The sequence below is a fragment of the Narcine bancroftii genome, chromosome 4 (assembly GCF_036971445.1).
Source record: "Narcine bancroftii isolate sNarBan1 chromosome 4, sNarBan1.hap1, whole genome shotgun sequence".
In the NCBI taxonomy this organism is placed as follows: Eukaryota; Metazoa; Chordata; class Chondrichthyes; order Torpediniformes; family Narcinidae; genus Narcine; species Narcine bancroftii.
Genome location: NC_091472.1, coordinates 301,852,473 through 301,874,310, shown reverse-complemented (window position 1 = coordinate 301,874,310; position 21,838 = coordinate 301,852,473). Strand labels below are relative to the sequence as shown.

The 21,838-nt window shown below is 37.5% G+C and overlaps 1 protein-coding gene across 4 annotated transcripts in view; it reads left to right on the top strand.

The window, feature by feature from the left end:
* The window catches only part of LOC138762180 (neurabin-2-like), a 121,539-nt gene that overhangs the window by 57,730 nt on the left and 41,971 nt on the right, over positions 1-21,838 (top strand). For all 4 annotated transcript variants that reach the window (XM_069935737.1, XM_069935738.1, XM_069935740.1 and 1 more), the window contains exons 2-11: positions 4,557-4,689; positions 5,663-5,783; positions 7,192-7,296; positions 11,340-11,478; positions 12,499-12,624; positions 14,166-14,395; positions 15,283-15,379; positions 15,469-15,616; positions 20,757-20,807; positions 21,405-21,556. In XM_069935737.1, coding sequence (XP_069791838.1) covers positions 4,557-4,689; positions 5,663-5,783; positions 7,192-7,296; positions 11,340-11,478; positions 12,499-12,624; positions 14,166-14,395; positions 15,283-15,379; positions 15,469-15,616; positions 20,757-20,807; positions 21,405-21,556 — 1,302 coding nt within the window. The remainder of the gene's footprint in view (positions 1-4,556; positions 4,690-5,662; positions 5,784-7,191; positions 7,297-11,339; positions 11,479-12,498; positions 12,625-14,165; positions 14,396-15,282; positions 15,380-15,468; positions 15,617-20,756; positions 20,808-21,404; positions 21,557-21,838) is intronic.

Here is a 21,838-nt window from a genome sequence, read left to right as displayed (position 1 = left end):
TTGCATTTAGGAGAGATTATACATTTAATGATAGGACCCTGAACAGCTTTTTTTTGAATAATCTGGGGGTCCAAATCCACAGCTCCCTGAAAGTGGCCATGCAAGTGGATACGGTGGTAAAGAAAGCATATGACATACTCGCCTTCATTGATCAGGATATTGAGGGCAAGCATATGAAGTTTTGTTGCAATAGTTTTTTTTTAAAAACTATGGCTCGGTTACACTTGGAGTATTATATGCAATTCTGGTTGCCACATGACAGAAAAGAGTGGAGGCTTTGGAAAGGTGATGAGATTTACCAGGATGTTAGATTCGAGCATATAAACTATAAGGAGATGTTGTACAAACTGGTTATTTTCTCTGGAGTGTTGAAGGCTGAGGGGAGAGTTGATTGAAGTTCATAAAGTTATGAGTGGTATGGATGGGATAAAAAGCAAAATTTTTCTTCCAGGGTAAAAATGCCAAGTCGAGAGAACATGTATTTAAGGTGAGAGTGTGTCAGTTTAAAAATCTGTGGGGCAAGTTTTGCAGCAAGCAGTAGGTCTCTAGAATGGGCTGCCAGGGGTAAAAAAGGAATCCGTTATAATTAGTTGTATTTAAGTGGCTTTTAGGTCGATGCAGTACAGCACATATAGATGCAGGAAATGGAGGAATATGGATTTTGTGCAAACTGAAGAGATTACATTTATTTTGGCAGACATCATGGGTCAAAGAGCCTGTTCCTGTGCTTTAGTGTTATATATTCATCATCGTTGGGTCTAAAGTTTGGAGTTTTCTATTCAGTAGCTCTGTGGTATCTATCAGAAGGACTGCAACAATTCAAGAAGTTCGCTCATACCCACTTTCCCAATGGCAAAAAAGCATGTGCAGTACGGCAGCACGGATGGCATAGCAGTTAGTGCAATGTCTTTACAGCATCAGCGATAGGGGCCGGACCTGGGTTAAAATCCCACACTGTCTCTAAGGAGATCTCCCCGTGTGACTATGTGTGTTTTCTTCGGGAGCTCCAGTTTTCTCCCACCCTTCAAAAACATACTGAGGGTGTAGGTTAATGGGGTGTAAATTAGATGGCACGGACTCAGGGCTGAATTGGCCTGTTACGGTGCTGTATGTCTAAATTTTTTTTTAATGAAATGCTCGTCTCCCCTGGATTACCCACATCAAAACAATAACAAATTAAAAGTGAAGAATGTATATTTCCAGAGTATGTTTCCTAAGAATAATTTTCACAATAAAATTGAAAGAGTGAATTGAAATAGAAGATTTACACAGGTGTTGCCAGGACTTGAAGAAATGAGTTACAGGGAAAGGTTAATCAGTTAGGACTTTTATTTCCAGGAGCACAGAAGAATGAGGGGAGATTTAATAGAGGTGTACAAAATTATGAGGGGTATAGATAGAGTAAATACAAGTAGGCTTTTTCTATGGAGATCAGGTGAGATATAAACCGGAGGAAATGGGTTAAGGGTGAAAGGGGAAATATTTAAGGGGAATATTTGGAAGAACTTCTTCATACAGAGAGTAGGGAAAATGTGGAATGGCCTTTCAGCTGAAGTGGTGAAAACAGGCTCAATTTTATTAAGAAAAATTTGGACAGGTAAATGGATGGGAGAGTGGAGGGCTATGGGCAGAGTGCAGGTCAATGAGGCTAGGCAGAATAATAGTTCTGACTAGAAGGGCCGAAGGGCCTGTTTCTGTACTGTAATGTTCTAGAACTCTGCTGAATATTCAAAATATCAATTAAAGGTTATTTAATTTAAATTGAAAGCACTCAAGGGATTATTTTGTATGAGGCATTTGTGTACTGTATTGGAAAAATGGCAACTTACATTTTTATTTTTAACTAAATCAATGTAATGGGGTAGTTTAGAGGAGGGCTGGGAGGGTGGTTGGGTTGGGGGTGGGGGCTTATAAAGGGTATTTTAATTGTTTGATTTATTATAATCAATCAATAAAATTTTCCAAAAAATCAATATAATTATTGTAACTGAGTTTACTATAATTTCTGCTTTGACAGTAAAATATTTGACTTGAATAAGAAAAATGATAAGTGTTCCTACAAATTACCCTTTGTCAAAAATGCCTGATATTTTTGGTGAAGATTGACAATACAGAGACTGCAATCATTTTCCAATGTGTGGCAAAAAGTTGCACCCTTCCCAGGAGTGGTGTAATTGATATGTTTTTAATGAAGATTGAGCCGAGATAGGTAAACTGGTTGACCGTTTTGAGTTTTGTGTGCCCGATGGAGATGTGGGGGGGCTGGTAGTCATGGTGGGGAGCTGGCTGATGGAGGACCTCAGTTTTCTTCAGGCTGACTTCCAGGCCAAACATTTTGGCAGTTTCCGCAAAACAGGATGTCAAGCGTTGAAGAGCTGGCTCTGAACGGGCAACTAAAGCGGCATCGTCTGCAAAGAGTAGTTCACGGACAAGTTGCTCTTGTCTCTTGGTGAGAGCTTGCAGGTGCCTCAGATTGAAGAGACTGCCATCCGTGCGGTACCGGATATAAACAGCGTCTTCATTGTTGAGGTCTTTCATGGCTTGTTTCAGCATCATGCTGAAGAAGATTGAAAAGAGGGTTGGTGCGAGAACGCAGCCTTGCTTCACGCCATTGTTAATGGAGAAGGGTTCAGAGAGCTCATTGCTGTATCTGACCCGACCTTGTTCGGCTGCACCATTTCATCGGATGCAAGGATCGACAACGAGATTGACAACAGACTCGCCAAGGCAAATAGCGTCTTTGGAAGACTACACAAAAGAGTCTGGAAAAACAATCAACTGAAAAACATCACAAAGATTAGCGTATACAGAGCCGTTGTCATACCCACACTCCTGTTCGGCTCCGAATCATGGGTCCTTTACCGGCATCACCTACGGCTCCTAGAACGCTTCCACCAGCGTTGTCTCCGCTCCATCCTCAACATTCATTGGAGCGACTTCATCTCCAACATCGAAGTACTCGAGATGGCAGAGGCCAACAGCATCGAATCCACGCTGCTGAAGATCAAACTGCACTGGGTAGGTCACTTCTCCAGAATGGAGGACCATCGCCTTCCCAAGATCGTGTTATATGGCGAGCTCTCCACTGGCCACCGAGACAGAGGTGCACCAAAGAAGAAGTACAAGGACTGCCTAAAGAAAGCTCTTGGTGCCTGCCACATTGACCATCGCCAGTGGGCTGATATCGCCTCAAACCATGCATCTTGGCACCTCACAGTTCAGCGGGCAGCAACCTCCTTTGAAGAAGACCACAGAGCCCTCCTCACTGTCAAAGACAAAGGAGGAAAAACCCAAAACCAAACCCCAACCAACCAATTTTCCCTTGCAACCGCTGCAACCGTGTCTGCCTGTCCCGCATCGGACTTGTCAGCTACAAACAAGCCTGCAGCTGATGTGGACATTACCCCTCCATAAATCTTCGTCCGCGAAGCCAAGCCAAAGAAAGAATGAAGATTGACAATTATTTAAATTTGTGATACCAAAATTGTCAAATCCTTTGCACTTCTGCAGTACTGAGCCTTTTTCCCTTGCAAAGTGTATATTTTACCAAAATATGGTATGTTAATGACAGTTCAGTCTGCCACTTCCCTATTTTACCATGTCTATTGGCATTTCTTTTGAAGATTGGGCTAGATCTACAGACAATCCTGAGATAGGAATACAATCAATAGTAGTCATAACTAATTATGATTCTTCCTATTTTTGAGCCACTTCCCCAATCCTTTATCCAAATATATCAAGAGCAGAATGTAATGAAATAGAGTTCTATGCTTTATTATTATAAAGGTTTACCAAATTTTCTAAAAACAATTGTTAATTTATAATCCTTGTGTCACCTTGTATTTTACCTTGGATTGTTTATTATTATTTTAAAGCCACCATTTGCCAGGGACTGGCAATAGCTGTTTCATGTGTTGACAGATGAACTATATCCTGTGATCGATCTTATTAGATGTGATAGAAGCTCTTATTTCTATTTCCTTAGCTGCATGGCTCTCCCTAGCTCAAAGATTTTGCCATGGTAATAGACTCGATGGTGATCACCAGCTAGGTTGAATTAGTTTCCCTGACTTGAGAATCCAGTGAAGGACTGTTAAATTTTTATTGGTAATGGCATCCAAAACTGCACACAGGAATTAGGCAAAATTGAAATGATTGGTGTCTTTTGACAGTAGAATGTTGTCTGGGACCTGGATGCTTTATTACTTTTCCTCGTGAAATATGTTAGGTTGATGGGATTTAATGTCATAAATTGCAGTGATAATAAAGTTTTTGAACAAATTGAATGTAGACTTTGAATAAGAAACTGACATTTTTTATTATTCAAATAAATAGTGTAAGATTTCAGGTAGCATGTTGTAAATATAGTCAAGCTTTGGAGGATTGATTATAAAGTACTTTAGGATAGCCTTAGTACATTGGTGAGTAGCAGAATTTTCCTGGTAACCACTTCATGTATTTGTACCGAAAACATTGATGAGATCAGAAAATTGTTGATTTGAAATTAAATGGCTCTATGGAAGATGCTTGCTTGCAATTTCACCATCTTTTTGTAGGTTTACAGTACCTATTCAAATGATGACTATGACAGGCGAAATGAAGAAGTTGACCCTGTGGCAGCGTCAGCAGAATACGAGTTGGAGAAAAGAGTCGAAAAAATGGAGGTTTTTCCAGTTGAAATTGAAAAGGGTGAGTTTTAAAGGAGCTATTTTGTTCATTGTTCTCTTCTCCATCAGCTATCAATTTGTTGTTTCAATAGTTATTTGAATTCATGGCAGAAAAGTATGTGTTACATCTGATACATCCTTCATCCTTTTTGGTAATTCCCCAGAGGAAAGAAAAGTGTTTTTCACACTATAAGTGGAACAATATAATTTAATTTTTATTATTTATTTATTTATTCACTCATTCAAGGGATATGGACATTATTGCTGGTGCAGCATTAATTGTGAGTCCCAATTGAGATTCTGAAGTAAAATATAATTTAGACCAACCTTGAAAGGTTTTTTTAAAAGATTTTTTTTTTTAAAGATTGATATTTTTAATGGTTATTGCTATTGAGATTCGCTTTTAACATTTGAAATTTATTTAAATACTTGAATTTATGAGCTGAAATTCGTGTCTGTGGATCAATGACCCACAACTCTGGCTGCTTGTTGAGTAATTTCTGCTACATGAATGTATCCCAAGAAAACATTTGTGCAGCTTTTCAAAGATTATTCACATCCTTAATCAAAATTATTTATGGAGCTCAGCTCGAGCATTTAAACATTTTAAATTCCAAAATACAGTTTTTACATCTTGTTTACAACTGGTTCATTAACTAGCTCTAAATTTGTATGTTGATTGCACAATCTTGCTAGTTTATTGCTGAAAGCCGTGTCACTGGTTCATTCAGGAATTGACTTTGTACTTATTCAGCTTTCCTACATTTCTCCTCATCCTCAGAGTTCTCCTCTGTACTTATTTTTCATTGGGCTCAGCCTGCATTGTCTAGCTCCCCATGCTCAAGCTCGGGCTTGACTATTTGTTTCAAGCACATCACTTCATTCTCTTTTGAAGGACTTTGGAACCTTTTACTACAGCAGAATTCATAGATACCTGAATGTGATCATTGCTTTGCAAAAAATGAACTTTGTGCAAAAATGTATCTAAAACTTAGGTGAAGGTGGACTTGGAATTAGCATTATTGGAATGGGTGTTGGTGCAGATCAAGGCCTTGAAAAATTGGGAATTTTTGTGAAGACTATTACTGAAGGTGGAGCTGCATGTAAAGATAAACGGTAAGATGTTAACCAGTTGATCTATCTTCACAATTTCTTCACAATCTGCATTTGGATTGCTCCAACCACAAACTTGTGTGTTCTCACATTTTTGAATGCTTAAGGACTTGTGAATGAAATATACTGTTTGCAATTGAATCATAATTCAGAGTTTATATAAAATTGTTATCCTTTGATTAATTTACACTTTCTAGCTGTCTATTTTCATAAACCGATTTGATCTTAAAATTGTAAATCATTTTCTGAAATCAAACTGAGAAACTTGAAAAGCCTGATGCATTTTGTGTTGCTTATAAATTTCTTTAGACATTTAACACAGTAACAAGTCATTTCAGCCCATGAGTCCGTGTTGCCAAATTTACATTCAATTAACCTACATCCCTGGTGTGTTTTGAACAGTGGAATGAAACTGGAGCCCCTGGGAAAACCCATGCAGACATGGGGAGAACATACAAACTCCTTACAGACAGCACGGGATTCAAACCCCTGTCTCGATTGCTGGTGTTGTAAAGGTGTTCTGCTAGCTGCTACGCCAATTGTGCTGCCCTTGTACTGCGAGACAACTTAGAGAAACAAGAATCAGTCGAAAATATCTACAAAACTCTTTATTGCTCCCTGGTCACCCACTTCTCTATCTGTTCTTAATCAGAGTGAACCAACTTGTATAATTATCTATAAAGGAGCCAACCATTACTTGCTTGGTAAGGCCTGAGTACGACAAGGACTCACTGAACATTAATGCCACGTGCAGTTTGATAACAGTTGTAAGCCTGAAAATGCTTAGCAACTATTAAACTGAGCCTTGAGTTTAAAAATATTTTCAAAATTTTTTAGTTTTTAATTCTAAAACTTCAAACGCAGTCATTCTACCATTTATCAAATTCAAACTCCATCTTCAATATTTTGTAAACTTTTGTGATTCTAATTTTCAATTGAAAGAAGCCTATGAGGAATTCAATAATAGTTCCTTCAAATACATTCTTAATTTATATTGTTTACATTGTACTGTAGTGGTTTAATTATCATTTAAAGCTTCAAAATTCTTTAGTGGTTTCTCATTATTTATTCCTATTGTCACTTCCTAAATTCTGTTGTTAATTTAGGCATTTTAAATAGGGGTATAACATTGGTTTTCTTTTGACTCCGATTTAAATATGTTTTATTTCTAAGCAGCAATGTCATCTGTGTGTCGAACACCACAGTGACCTATTTGGGAAAAAAATAGCCTTCTTATTCAGTTTGCCAACCTGAAACTGCTTCTCTAAGAAAATTGTTCCAATTTTAGTGAAGTAAATAATAGTTTTCTTATGGTACTGTCATTTGCTCATTGAAGCTGTTCGATATTCCCATAATTTTAAAAAATACTATATCAAAGAGTGTATTGTTTTAACTTTTTGTGTATTTACAGAATCCAGGTAAATGATCAGATAGTAGAAGTGGATGGTGTCAGTTTGGTTGGGGTTACACAAATGTTTGCAGCAACTGTATTGAAGAACACCAATGGTATGGTCAGGTATGTAGTTGTAATACAGTAGATGTGATAGGCTTGGATCAATACTTTCATTTGTATATTTAAGTTGCATCAGTTTGGTAAAATTGGAATATGACTGCATGAATATTTTCATACCACAATCACTGAACTTGCTTTAATAATAACTAGACTAAATTTGATCCTTGTACACAAGAAAGGGAGCAGTAGCTCAATGATTATGTTTCTGCATTTGTGTCCTAGAGACCAGGATTATTGCTGATGTCCAATGAGTTTCATATGTGCTACCTATTAAATTTAAATTCAAATAATTAGTGTAGTCTGGAACAATTGACTTATCTAACTAATAATAACTAGGATATAACTGGATTTTCTAGTTTATTAACATCCATGAAAAGAGCAAAATTCCCTTTACAAGCTGCTTTGTCTCATACACCCTCCAGACCAAAACAAATTATTAACTGCCTTCTTAAAATATTTATCTAGATCGGCATTATATCTCCAGTATTTATGAGGCCTACCCATATGAATCTTTCTGGTAAACTCCGGAACATTATGTTGGGAAATTTGACTGATTATATCCATTATTTTTAGTGAGGTGTTGTTGGAAATGGTCATTGTTGAGCACTGTGATCCACAAGAGATGGGAGCAAATTAAGTATGCTTCGCCATATGAAATATGGCTGATGTATTCTTCCTTTCAACCACATTTTTATGCCTTCCCCTCATTAATGTTTGACATCTTTACTAACCAAGAACTTGCCAATCTCCACTTTAAATCTACCTAGTGACTTGGCCTCCGCAGCTGTCTGTAGCAGCAAATTCAACAGATTCACCATCTTCTGGCTGAATAAAATTTTCCTCCTCTCTGAATTAGAAGGAGGTCCTTTACTCTGTGGTTGCTCCCTCTCGTCTAACACTCTCCCACTTCAGGAAGCATCATATTTGTTATGTTTCATTGAGATCCTTCTAAACTCTCTTGAGAACAGGCCCAGAGCCATCAAACACAGCTCAAACATTAACTCTCCCAACCCCAGGATCATTCTAGTAAACGTCCTCTGGGCTCTCTCCAATGCCAGAACATACTTCATTAGATGGTCTAACCAATGCCTTATAAAGCTTCAGCATTACATATTTGTATTTATATTCTAGTCTTCTCATAATTAATGTCATCATTGCATTTGTCCACCTGCATTAATCTTTAGGGGATCCTGCACAGCAAGTCCCTTTGGACCTCTGCTTTCTGAAATGTTTCCCCATTTAGAAAATAGTTTGTGCCTTTACTCCTTCTGTCATATTTCATGACCATACATTTCCCCCTGTATTCCATCTGCTACTTCTTTGGCCATTTTCCAACCTGTCAAAGACTCTGCAAACTCCCTGCTTCCTCAACACTACCCGCCTCGTATCATCCACAAACTTGCCACAAAGCCAGCAATTCTGTTGTCTCATTCATTTATATTCAAGATTCCTTTATTGTCATGTAATAATACAGACTCTCTCTTTGGCTTGGCTTCGCGGACGAAGATTTATGGAGGGGGTAAATGTCCACGTTTGTGGCTGAAAAGTCCGATGCGGGACAGGCAGACACGATTGCAGCGGTTGCAGGGGAAAATTGGTTGGTTGGGGTTGGGTGTTGGGTTTTTCCTCCTTTGCCTTTTCTAATATTACAGACTATGTAATATTACAAGAAATTACCTTTCTTGTCGCCTAATGCCCCTTTCAATATGAGGGAAAGAGAAGCAGCTGAGTGCCCTTTTAGAGTCACTGAGTGTCCATGGATTGGCTTCCAGTGCTCCCGCAGCTTCTGAAACCACACAGATTCCTGTTCAGTCCATCAGCAAATCAAGCTCCAAATCCAATCTTTTGACATGATCAGGAAGCTTTCAGCACTGACGCCCTTTGGGAGCTCTTCTTGCCTTCGGCATCCTCTGCACTTATAATATAAGAAGTAGACCCAATGCTGATAACTGCAGAACACCACTAGTCACTAGCAGCCAGCAAGATCAGGCACCCCTTATTCCCACTCTTTGCCATCTCTCAAACCGCTAATCTTCTATCCACACAAGTACATTTCCCATAATATCATGAGCTCCTATCTTATTTGGCAGCCTTGTGCGCGGCACCTTGTCAAATGTCTTCGGAAAATCCAAATAAAGAACGTTCACTGACTCTCCTTTAACCATCCTATTCATTACTTCCTCAGATTTGTCAAAACAAGATCTCCCTAAAGGAAATCATGCTGACTTCGGCCTATTTTAACCTGTTTTCCAATACCCTGAAAACTCGTGCTTAATAATGGGCTCTACTTCTGATGCCAGGCTAATTGACCTAATAGTTTTTTTTTTACATTTTAAATTTGGAGATTCAGCACAATATCAGACCCTTCCAGCTCACGAGACTGTGCAGCCCAAATACCCCAATTTACCTACAATTCCCATGCATTTTGAAAGGTGAGAGGAAGCCAGAGCACCCGGAGGAAATCCACGTAGAGACAGAGAGAATATACAAACTTCTTTCAGAGAGCGCCGGTTTCAAACCCAGGTCACCAACACTGTAATAGTGTTGCGTTAACTGCTATGCTAACCATGCCACCCCAGTCCTGTCTTTTGCTTTTCTCCCTTCTTTAAGGTGGAGTGATATTTGCAATTATCCATTAGTATTAAATAATTCCCGACTCTAGTGACTTCAGGAAGATCAGCAGTAATGCGCTCAATCTATTCAGCTACCTCTTTTAGAATCCTATATGTACAAGCCAGAATTCAACATTAGTAACGTAGCAACTGGATACCACTGTAAAGCAACACTTTCAGTGACATTCTGGGGTTGAGATGATCGGCATCCACCAACCACTGCCATTCTCCTTTTTATTCAAGTTATAACTCAAGGCAATGGTAGCTCTTAATTTCAATAGATTTTGGTTTTTAACAGTGCTGCTTGAAATCACATTTGGTCAAATGCAGCAAATGAAAATACATTTATAATTACCTTGTGGAATTTGACTCATTTATTCATGTGTGAATCAATGTTGCAATAAAGTCTGAAATCAGGATACCCAAATAAACTCTAATGAGCAGAGTATTGATAACTGTTCAAATCGTTTTTAAAAACTGTAAAGGCTAATAATCTGAATAACAGAAAATGCCAGAAATACAGGTCAGGTAGCAACTGGCGCAGAGAAACAGTATTCAGGTTTCAAGTTGATATTTTGCTGGTTATGATAAATTTGCATTCCACCATTTCTATAATGAAAGGGAACCTTATAAAGAAGTTGTTGGCCATATTGGATTTGAGTTAATATTTGACTTGGTTTGCTAGAAAAATTGCAGAATATTTTTCACTTGACAACTCCAACTACAATTTTTTGGAAAAAAAACTGAGCTCACTTAAAAAACAGCCAATCCACATCATTCAGTGTTCACTGCACAGTTTGACTGGTGTCTGCAATCTTAAAAATTGACCAGTCTTCAGGTGCATTTCCTAAACCTGCAGCCTCTGCCAACTAGAACTATGAGAGTATTTGGCACAGGCATCAATACCACCTGCTAGTTGTTATACAAGTCTCTTAGAAGCCAGGCCATTTGTCAGATTGTTGTTTTCAAGTATCCTAAACCTCCATCCTTAATTGCTTTGAGGGAATAAACTCAGAATGTGAACTGCAATGTTTGCATTTAGGGAGAGGCAATAAATGCTGGTTTTCAAGTCTTTTTATAATTTTCCTAAATGGGAAAATAAAAAGCATTGCAGTTGGTAATGTGCTCTGCCACAATGTTGTAAAATATTTAACTATACACAGAAAATGCTCAGAACAGCCAGGATCTGTGGAGAGAGAAACTGATCTAATGTTTCATTTTTGACAAAAGGATATCGACCTAAGATGTCAGCTTTTTCTCTCACCAGAGATGCTGCTTGATTTGCTGAGCATTCCTAGAATTTTCTACTTCATTTCACATTTCCAGCATTTTGCCATTGTAGAATAGTGCAGTTATGGATGTGCTGTGAAAAAGAAAATCAAATGTATGGAATATGTGAAAATTAAAAACAATTAAAGCAAAATGTTTTCATAGATTTCTTATTGGTCGAGAAAAACCTGGGCAGCAGAGTGAGGTTGCTCGACTTATTAGCGAAACATTAGAACAGGAAAGATGCCAGGAGGCATATCTTGAGCAGCACTGTATTCAAGACAGTGGAAGCGATATTGGCCAGGTAAGAGGAATTACTACTTTAGTTCTAAAAATGTGACAATAAATTTAGGAGATATCTGTGTGAGTGCCCCCCCACCACCACACCCCCCCCCCCCACCAACCATAACTTTATAGTAGGACAGAGCATAAAGAAAAGTCGATAGAATTATAAAGTGGATTTTTAATTTAAAGGCAAAAGAAGCCTTGTTGAGGGGTTTGTAATATTTTTCGGAATCAATTGGAGTGGAGGCTATTCTGGACTTGAAATTGTGCAACAAGATCGGATTAATTAATGATTTAATTGGAAAAGCACCCTGAGCTTGTATTTTAAAAGATAACTTCAAGAGCATAAATGAAGAATTAGTTAAAAGTCAACTGTCAAATTGGGATCAGTCAATTGATATGCAGTGGATTGCATCTGAGAGGATCTTTCCATTTACAGAGAGTAGCTGGAGATACAGTGGACAGTCACCACATTTTTCCCATGGTGACAATGGCTAATACCAGAAGACTGAGTGGAGGAAAGTTTAGTGGCTATGTCACAGGAAGGTTTTTTTTTCAGGGAGAGTAGTGAGTGCTTGGAAGTGGTTGAATTTGATACAATAAGGACTGAAGGGTCTGTATTATGGTAGAAAAAAAGATGCATTCCAACAAGAAAGACATTTCCAAAGGGAGACTATTTATGGTTCACTTGTGATCACTGGAGATGTGGGACTCAGCAAGTTGTTGGATCTGTGGGCTGGCAAGTCTTCTTGTCTGATGATTTTATTGCCACGAATTGTCAGTATAGGTTAAAACTTTAATTCCAACACAGCTAAGCAAAATCCCAATGGTTTGATATTTAGCATGTTCATGCTAATAGAATATCATTAACAAAAGTAATAGCCTGCAAAAAAATAAATAAATGGAAGAAGTGTTGGGATGATCCACATAAATACTAATTGTGGGGACACGGGCTAATTATGAATGTGTTGATAAGATATTTTATGAATCTGTGGTAAATCACATCTGCTTTCCCCCCCCCCCCCCCCCCCCCATCAAGCCTGAAGAATTTCCTGAAGATGAATCTCTAGCTTTGGAGATAGATGAAATTCCTAATCTATCTGCAAATGATGATCGATGTGTACCAAGTGATTCGGATTCACAACTTGCTCTTAAACTAAAAGAGGTAAATCCATTGTATTTTTTCTTTGATAGGTTTCATATTTGCACAGTTAAACTGATGCATCAACTTTCAGGGCTTTTCTAACACTATGTTTCCTGTAGCAGATGTTTCATAAATCATGGAATGTTACTATCAGTATCTTGTGTTTTTCACAAATGCATGTTTAGATTTTGCATTATCTTTATGTTTTTAGTGGGTTCATTAAAATTATACCACAGGTCAACTGCCTCCTCCACAAAGATTTGTAATTGGATTTTATGTTTCCCACAGATGAAATTTAAATTTTGTAATCTGAACATATATTAATCTTAAATTAAATATGGTGCTTGTGGCAGTCAATAAATGACATCACAAAAGAACTCTTGCTAAGTCACTTTGTTTTGCACTAGGATAACTGAATTTTAAAAAAAATTATTATCTCTTTTTAATTTAATTAACTATTGTAGTTGTTTTGGTAGTTCTTTTGTGGATCTTTTTAATTGAAGTACCTGTTCAGATGCAGTTAGACTTTGGGTACATATGTCCATTGTACAAAGTATATGACAATAAATTCATTATCAAATATTTTTTATCTAGGTTCCCAGTGACTGATTAAATATTTCAATAACTGAAGCTAAACTGGCAGACAAATTTTAGCAACTTTAATGATAAAGTTATTTGGATAAAAATCAAAGTTGACATGGGTGAGAGAAAAACGATGATGGATTTACTGTACATTTTTTTGTAGCTTTAATAAATATGCTTACATTTTAACAAGTGAGAGAAGAGCACCTCCGTGAAAAGGAAGCATATCTTTTATTTTCAACTTCCATTGGAAACAAATTTAAGGCAGATTTTTTTATTTAGGAAAGGTCATGGAATGAATTAGACTAATTGCACGTGGGTGAGTCTGAAAGCAGAAAGAAGGGAACACCCATTTTATCAGATTTCTCAATTGAATGTTAAAGAATATTGAATTTTAAAAGCAAACAAAAATGCTAGATGTAATATTTTTAAAAAGCATGTTTACTAAGAACAAAGTGTATTCCATTCATTGAATTTAAATAAATAACATTTCTTTAACATCTTGATACAACATGAGCTTATATTCCTCACATTTTATTCCTCAGTTTATTCCACCAATTCATATCATGTAAGATGTAATTTGCCCTTCTGCATGAGTAAATGATGAACCACTTGAAGGATCGTTGAAATTGTCATAGTTGATTGTTTACAAACAATTTAATTGAAAAAGGTCCAGTAACTTTTGAATTTGAAAGTGCCTTTTGAGCCATGTACATACAATCCAGCCATGGAGTATTTAATTGTTGCATTAATACAGTATAAAACATCAATCCTTGCCTTTTTAATAGGGTTCAAAATTGCACTATTGTGTATATCTGCACCCAATTTAACTTTTACCACGTATTTTAATTTTAATTTTACCACGTAGCAGAAATCAAAATTGTTAGATGTGTGGATTTTCTAATCAAGTCACCTGAGAATGAAAAATTAAGTGCTTGTATGGATTGTTCTAGTGCCAACATGTTCTTCAATTTCACTAGCTGAAAATTACTGAAGCAGAGAAGATTAAATGGGAAAGTGAAAAGATGCAGCTTCAGCAAAGCATTGAAGAGAACAAGGAGAAAATTGAAAAGGTGGAAAAGTACTGGTTTGAGGCACAAAACCTTTGCAAAACGCTAAATGAACATTTGAAAGAAACCCAATCTCAGTATGATGCTTTGGAGAAGAAATATAACAAGGCCAAGAAACTAATAAAGGAATATCAACAAAAGTAAGCTTTTCATCTACCTAAACAGTGAAGCAGCAAAGCTTGCAAACTGTCATAATAAACTAATAATGGAGCTATTATGCCAAGTTTCTATTTTGATGTTCAGCTCCCTGCTACCCTACTACCCCATTCCCACCACACACACTTTTTAATCTCTGGAATTTGTCACTTCAAGTAATTGGCAAGAATGGACTGGTGGCTGTACCATATTGAACCAATGCACATTAGAGCATTCCAGTCTTCTGCATTGAAAGGCAGTGTTGGTCAAATATGCAAACGTTGACCCCTAAATGTGTTCAATTCAATTCCTTTCAGTTTCAGAACTAAAGGGCCAGCTACACATTTTTTTCACTCACATTGTCCTGCATTCATTGTGCTAGTTTATCTAGCACAACCCCATTAATTTTTGAAGAAATGATAACCTCATTCAAAAACTAAGATTAGGTGGATTGTTTAAAAATAAAGTGCTGTTAATTTTGACTTGTTTTATTTTTATTAATAGTGATTTTTTTCCAAGTGTTTCTAACTTCTCTGGGTGATTTCTTATTGGAAACTGAAAAGGCTTTCTGACAGCTTACAAATCCAAACTGCAGAGTCAGTGAAAAAATTCATCAATTTTTAAAAAAAGAAATGAGTAAAGTAGTTACGTAGTTGTGTCTATGTACAAGAATTATAATTAAAATGCTCTAAAGAACAGGACCATTGAGCCATGAAAAATAATTGGCCATTGATTAATAATATGGAATGTAAATTAGATAGTTTAGATTTTCAATTAGATTTCCTTTGCAAAGGGATAAAGAGCAATCTAACCTTTGCATGGAGTAAAAAATGTGAATTTTTTGAAATAGCAATTGCATCATTTTTTTTTACAATATATTTTCCTTCTTTAGAGAGATTGAATTTATTAGAAAGGAAGAAGATCATCGGAAAAATTTGGAAGATCAAGAAAAAGAACATGCAAAACAGCTGAAAGCTTTGCATGACAAGGTTGAAATACAATTAAAATAGTTGCTTTTTGTGAACAGAGTATGTTAATTTATCGGTGGAAAAGCTAAACATGTTTGTGTATTCTTCAGATGCAAGAACTGAAAAATGAACTGCATTCAACTGGTCGTGAACTTCCATTGCTTAACTACAGCGAACTGGACAAAGCAAAATTGGTGCTTGACAATGAAGAACAATTTGAAGCAATTTGCATGGAAGAAAAAGTTGATATTAACCAAAGTAAGTCAGACGCATGAAAGGGGAAATGTAACTTTTTAATGATGGCCTTCATTTCTGGTATATTGCACAGATTTCTTGAATGCAACCCATTTTGTTGTGATTAAATTATATAATAGGGAACTATATTTGACTAATTTTGTGCTATATTAAAGAAAAACCTAATTATTTTTTTTTCCTGACCTTTGCACTGTAGGTTCAATTCTTCCAAAGATGTTTTCAAAGTCAACATTAGTTGCACTCAAGCAGCAAACTTCTCTATTTTAATTCTCAATGTTCCTTCCAACTATAAAGTCCATCATTGCATTCACTTTCCCAATTGCTTGCTATTCCTGTATATTCCATATATTGTTTTAAACTAATTGTATTTTAATTAAAAAATTGTTTTTATTTAAAATTGAAATTGCTTTCGAATATATGTATCAAACAAATTTAGTAATGCATAAAGTCTCAATAATGTTGCTAAGAGATGAGATTTTGTGCCCTTCCAAGAGCTGACAGGGCATTCAGAAGGCAGGATCGCAGTAGTTTACTAGGTAGGGCGGATTTGCCATTAAGGCTATATCAATCCTTTCTGCCCAACACTGGAGTTGATGAGACTCGAGCAATAATGACCATAGGATATAGGAGCAAAAGTAGGTCATTAGGCCCATCGAGTCAGCTCCGCTATTCCATCATGAGCTGATCCATTCTCCCATGCACCCTGACTCCCCAGCCTTCTCCCCATAACCTTTTATACCCTGACTCTTCAGCTATGTAACAATCTTTACACTACTCTACACTCGACAACCTGGCCTACATAGCTGCCCTTGGTAGCAAATTCCAGAGATTCACCACTCTGCAGATAAAGAAATTCCCCTGTATCTCTATGTTAAATGGGCACTCTTCAATCCTGAAGTTGTGACTTCTTGTCCTAGACTCCCCAACCATGGGAAACAACTTTGCCACATCTATTCTGTCTGGACCTTTCAACATTCAAAGTGTTTCTGTGAGGTCCACCCTCCTTCTTACGAATGCCAAGGAATCCAATTCACAAGCTGTCAAACATTTCTCCTATGCTCATCCCTTCATTCCACGAATCATTCTTGTGAATCTTCTTTGAATCCTCTCCAATGAAGCACATCCTTTCTTAAATAAGGAGTCCAAAACTGTTCCCCATACTCCAAGTGAGGTCTCACCATTGCCTTGACAGGGGAGTAACCTATAGTTTAAATTTGACATTATAGGACCATGACCAAGATTTTTAGGGAAAGATTTTATTTACTTTTTGGAAAAATCATGGACTTGAATATTGTCAATGTGACCTTGTGTAGGAGACGGTATATCTTAAGAATTTGATTGAGGAGCTGCAGAAGATTAATTGTCTGCATTAGAGAGCATGAGCCATAAGGAGAGGTTGGTCAAACTTGGATTGTTTTTGATGGCGTGCAGGAGGCTGAGGGGCAACTTGAGTATGAGAGGCAGAAATGGACAGTCATTTTTTTTATCCCAGGGTAGAAATATCAAATACTAGAGGTTTAAGGTGAGAAGGAAGAAGTTTGAAGGAGGTGATTGGGGGGAGTTTTTTTTTAATTAGAGAATGGTACATGCTTGGAACAGATTGCCAGGAAAGTGGTGAAAGCAGATTTGATAGCCTTGTTTAAAAGACATTTAAACAAGCAGATAGGGAATGGGGATATATATCATGCACAGGCAAATTGGATTATTTTAATTTGGCATCATGATCAGCACAGATTTGATATGGCCTTTTCTAAATTGGAGACACTGGGGACAGATTGGGAGATTGCCTTGCTGAGTGCCTTCGCTCCATCCGCTACAGTGACCTCCCAGTAGCCAACCATTTCAGTTCTGTGTCACACTCCCATGCTCGCATGTCTATCCATGACCTTATGTACTATCCCACCAAGACCACCCGCATATTTGAGGAACAACACCTGATTTTATGTCTGGGCACTCTCCAACCAGATGGCATTAACATTGACTGCACTTTTCTTTCCCCCTCCCTCCTTCCCTTTCCAATTCGCCTCCCTCCCTTCACCTAGCCATCCCTTCTCCCCTTGATCGCTGCTATCCCCTCCCTCCCTTCTCTACCTATCACCTCCTGCCTTTGCGACCACACCTTCTCCCCCCCCACCTTTACTCTTTTGCTCAGATGCCTGGCCACATTTTTCTATGCATTGATGAAGGGTTATGTCTTTTTGCCTTTGCTAGATAAAGGACCCTGTTTGACCTGCTGAGGTTCTCCAGCATTATGAGTTTTTACTTCATGTGCTAAAGGGCCTGTTCCTGTGCTGTACTGTTGTATGATCTATAAGTACAAGAAGAAATATTATTGCCCATTTAGAACTGAGTAATAAATGTTTTCCTGGACAGCAAAGTCAACAACCTGAGAAAGAAAGGAAATAAAACATTTTGTATTTATGGCTAAACCTAGAATGATGTGTCTAATTCACAAAATGAAATTTCTCGGAGACAAAATATGAGAGAAATCTTAACTTGTTAAACTTGTGGATGAATTCTTCAGCTTCCAACACTGAAGACGATAGAATTAAATATGTTTGAAATATCTTTCACTTGATTAGACAATATCCTTGGGTATTACATGACTGAGCATTATCTCAGATGTCAGTGAATGTTATGGCTATATAGTGAATGTAACAAAGTGGTTTGCTTGTGATGTCCACTATCTTTTGCACAACTTTCCAGTTAGAAGTATTGGTGCCCCCATGCCAGGCTACGATGTGGCCAGCCATCATACTTTCCACTACATATCTGTGGAAGTTTGCAAAGATTTCCGATGACATACTGTACCTCTGCGAATTCCTGATGAAATAGAAGCCCCAACAAAAGATTCTCCATCACCAGAGTTTGCTGCTGCTTCAGCATGGATGTCTGCTGATCGATTCTATCTAAGCTTTCACAATTTCTTGTGCAAATCATCAACATCCTTGTCATGCATGTCATGGCACAATTGTTAACATTCTGATTTTTGAGAAGCTTGTGGGTTCAAATCCCTCTCCACATAATGAAACCCAATAGTCTAGACTGATGTGAAAGTGCGCTTCAAGTGAAGCATTAAATTAATACCTTTCTTCTTTGGTTAATGTAAAAGATTGACAGATCTATTTCAGATAAAAGTGGTGAAATAGTCATTGACTTCCTAATATTTATCTCTTGCTCATCTGCATTAAAAGTAGGTACCTGGCCTTTATCATATTGCTGCATTTTCTACTTTGCAAGAACAACTATATTTCAAGAGTACTTCATTAGCTGTGAAGCTTAAGGCTAGTGACCCTACCATCTCATTCAGGCAGAGCGTGACACCCATCTGTTTCAAACAGGCTTCAATTTTACCACTGTGCAAGAAGTATGTGGTGATCTGCCTTAAAGATTACCAACCAGTGGCACTCACATCCATAGAGATTTTTTGAGAGGCTGGTGTTGAAGCATTTCAGCTTCTGTCTGAGCAACAACATAGATTCATTCCAATTTGTCTACTGCAGCAATAGGCCGACAGAAGATGGTTATACACTGGCTCTACACAAAGCCCTGGAACAGCTGGTCAGCAAATATGCATATACAGTATCAGGATGCTCTTTATTGATTACAGTTCGGCATTCAACTCTATCATACTCTCAAAACAAATCAGCAAACTACGAGACCAGGGTCTCAATACCCCAATGAGAGATTGGATCCTGGATTTCCTCGCCTCCAGACCACAAACACCAAGGATTTGGCAAGAACATGTCCAGAATCTCCATCAGTACCAGAGCACCACAGGGTTGGATACCTAACCTCCTTAGCATTGTGTGGCTCAGTTTGACAACAACATTAATTACACATTTCCTGATGTGTGATGTGTCAGAATACAGGAGGAAGATTTAAAACTTGGCTGAATGGTGTACCAACAGCAACTTCTCACTTTATGTCACGAAAACCAAGGATTGTGGACTTTAGGAAAGGAAAACCAGAGGTGTACAATCCAGACATCATTGCAGGATCAGAGGTGGAGGTGAGCAAATTTAAATTCCTGGCAGGACATTTCCTGGACATATCATACTAATACTATCGTGAAGAAAGCACGTGGGGGCCTCTATTTCATCAGGAATTTGCAGAGGTACAGTATGTCATCGGAAATCTTTGCAAACTTCCACAGATATGTAGTGGAAAGTATGATGGCTGGCCACATCATAGCCTGGTATGGGGGCACCAATACTTCTAACTGGATAGTTGTGCAAAAGATAGTGGGCATAGCCCAGTACATCACAAGCAAACCTCTCCTCATCTTCAAGAACATCTACATGGAATGATGCCTTTGAAGAGCAGCAGCAATCATCAAGGAACCACACCATCCAAGACACACTCTGTTCTTGCTGCTGCAATCACAATAGAGATGTGGGTGCCTCCAGACTTGTACCACCAGGTTCAGGAACAGTTACTACCCCTATACTTTCAGATCCCGAAACAACAGATTCAATCAGAGACTAATTGGTCTCTTCCTTTGCTCATTACTTACTGCTGAATATATAATTTTCTATATTGTTTATATTTCTTCTTTTTGCATATTTTACTTTTTTACATTTATTTATTTTGTTTACATTTTATTTTCTTGAGTGAAGTTTATAGTTACTGATAATTAGCAATTCTACCTGGCCTGCAGGAAAAACAATCTCTGTTATTCATGAGGTTATGTATGTACTCTGACAATAAATTTGAATTTGGAAGCACAATATAAATGCATGATCTTTTTCCACTCTTGCCCTGGTTTAACTTGCATTTCAGCTGTTTGGATTAATTTACTCTCATGGTAGGTAAAGGAAATTGATAGTCCAATTGTAAAAATTCTTCGCATAATCTGTTTAAGTGCCTAAAAATGGTCAATATGTGTTTGATTTTGTCCATTTCTAGTAGTAAAAGGTGCAATATGTGGAAAAGTTTGTAAATTTACTCTCTTAAATGAATTTTTTAAGTTAATGGAGTGAGTGAATTTCCAACTTTTGACTTCAAATTTACATTTACTCCTTTACAAATATAGCACGTCAGACAAATGTAGAAATATTGCTACCACAGGATCTTTCTCATTCGCGCCTAATCAGTAGAATATATAATTTTTATGTGTTAAAATTTTCCTCTATTTTTAAAGGTCCAAAACCTTCTGAGGAGTGGGAATACCAAAGTATTTCCAAGATCTGTGGTAAGTTGGTGCACCAAGCTATTGTTAACTAATGTGAAGGGATTATCACAAATTATAACAATAGTGCATTTTTTGAGAGACCACAGAGGCAAGTACATTTATGTAAATATATTTGGTGTCTGATCACGAAACTAGTTTGTTGTGTCCCAACAAAAATTATGTATTTGACTGAATTGTAAACATAAATCTCTAGCGGGAAGATGGAGATGGAAGGAGGCAACAAAGGGTTACAGATTATGGAATCTGATAAGAAAGGAAGGTGAAGATTAAAACCAAATACAGGAGGGATGGTGATGCAGTGGGAACAGTTATGGGTGAGGGACAAACTAGTGAAAAGTGTGTGAAAGATGGACAGATGGGGTGGAAGGAAGAGGGGAATGAAACTGGGTAACTGTGATGGAGGGGATTGGAAAGAAGGGTGTGTGAGAGTTATGGGTGTGTGTAACATGGATATAAGAAAAATGTGGGGTTATAAATGAGGGAAAGAAAGGTTGGATTGATCGTGGAGTGGTTAATATAGGTTGGCACAGCATTGTGGGCCGAAGGGCCTGCTCTTTGCTATACTGTTTTATCTATCTATCTATTTTAATGTTTCAGATTTTGATGAGGCTGTTCCAGAAACCAAGCTATTAGATATAAGTTCTCACAGAGCAAAAGCACAGCTTGCCTTGAAAGTAAAAAGACAGCCTCCTTCTAGATTAAAACTAAAGGAATATCTTGGAGCTGGTGATGAGAATGAAAGTATGCAGGTAAAGGCAATATTTTTTTTTTGTCTTATCATTTTGACACTTTTTTTAAAAAAATAAGTAATTTGATTCAAAAGCACTTAATTTCCAATTGAATTCCTGGATAATAAGGAGCCATAAAGCTACCACTGAGAAGAAAATGTTTCACTCTTTAACACAGAGATCCTGCACCCTAAGATGAGGTTTTGATGTCCACTTCATAAAGGAGTACTCAAAGCTCCTTTATCTCCTCACTTGTCTACATGTTTTCAGTCAGTGCATCTTAACTCTTAAATCTCTAATTCC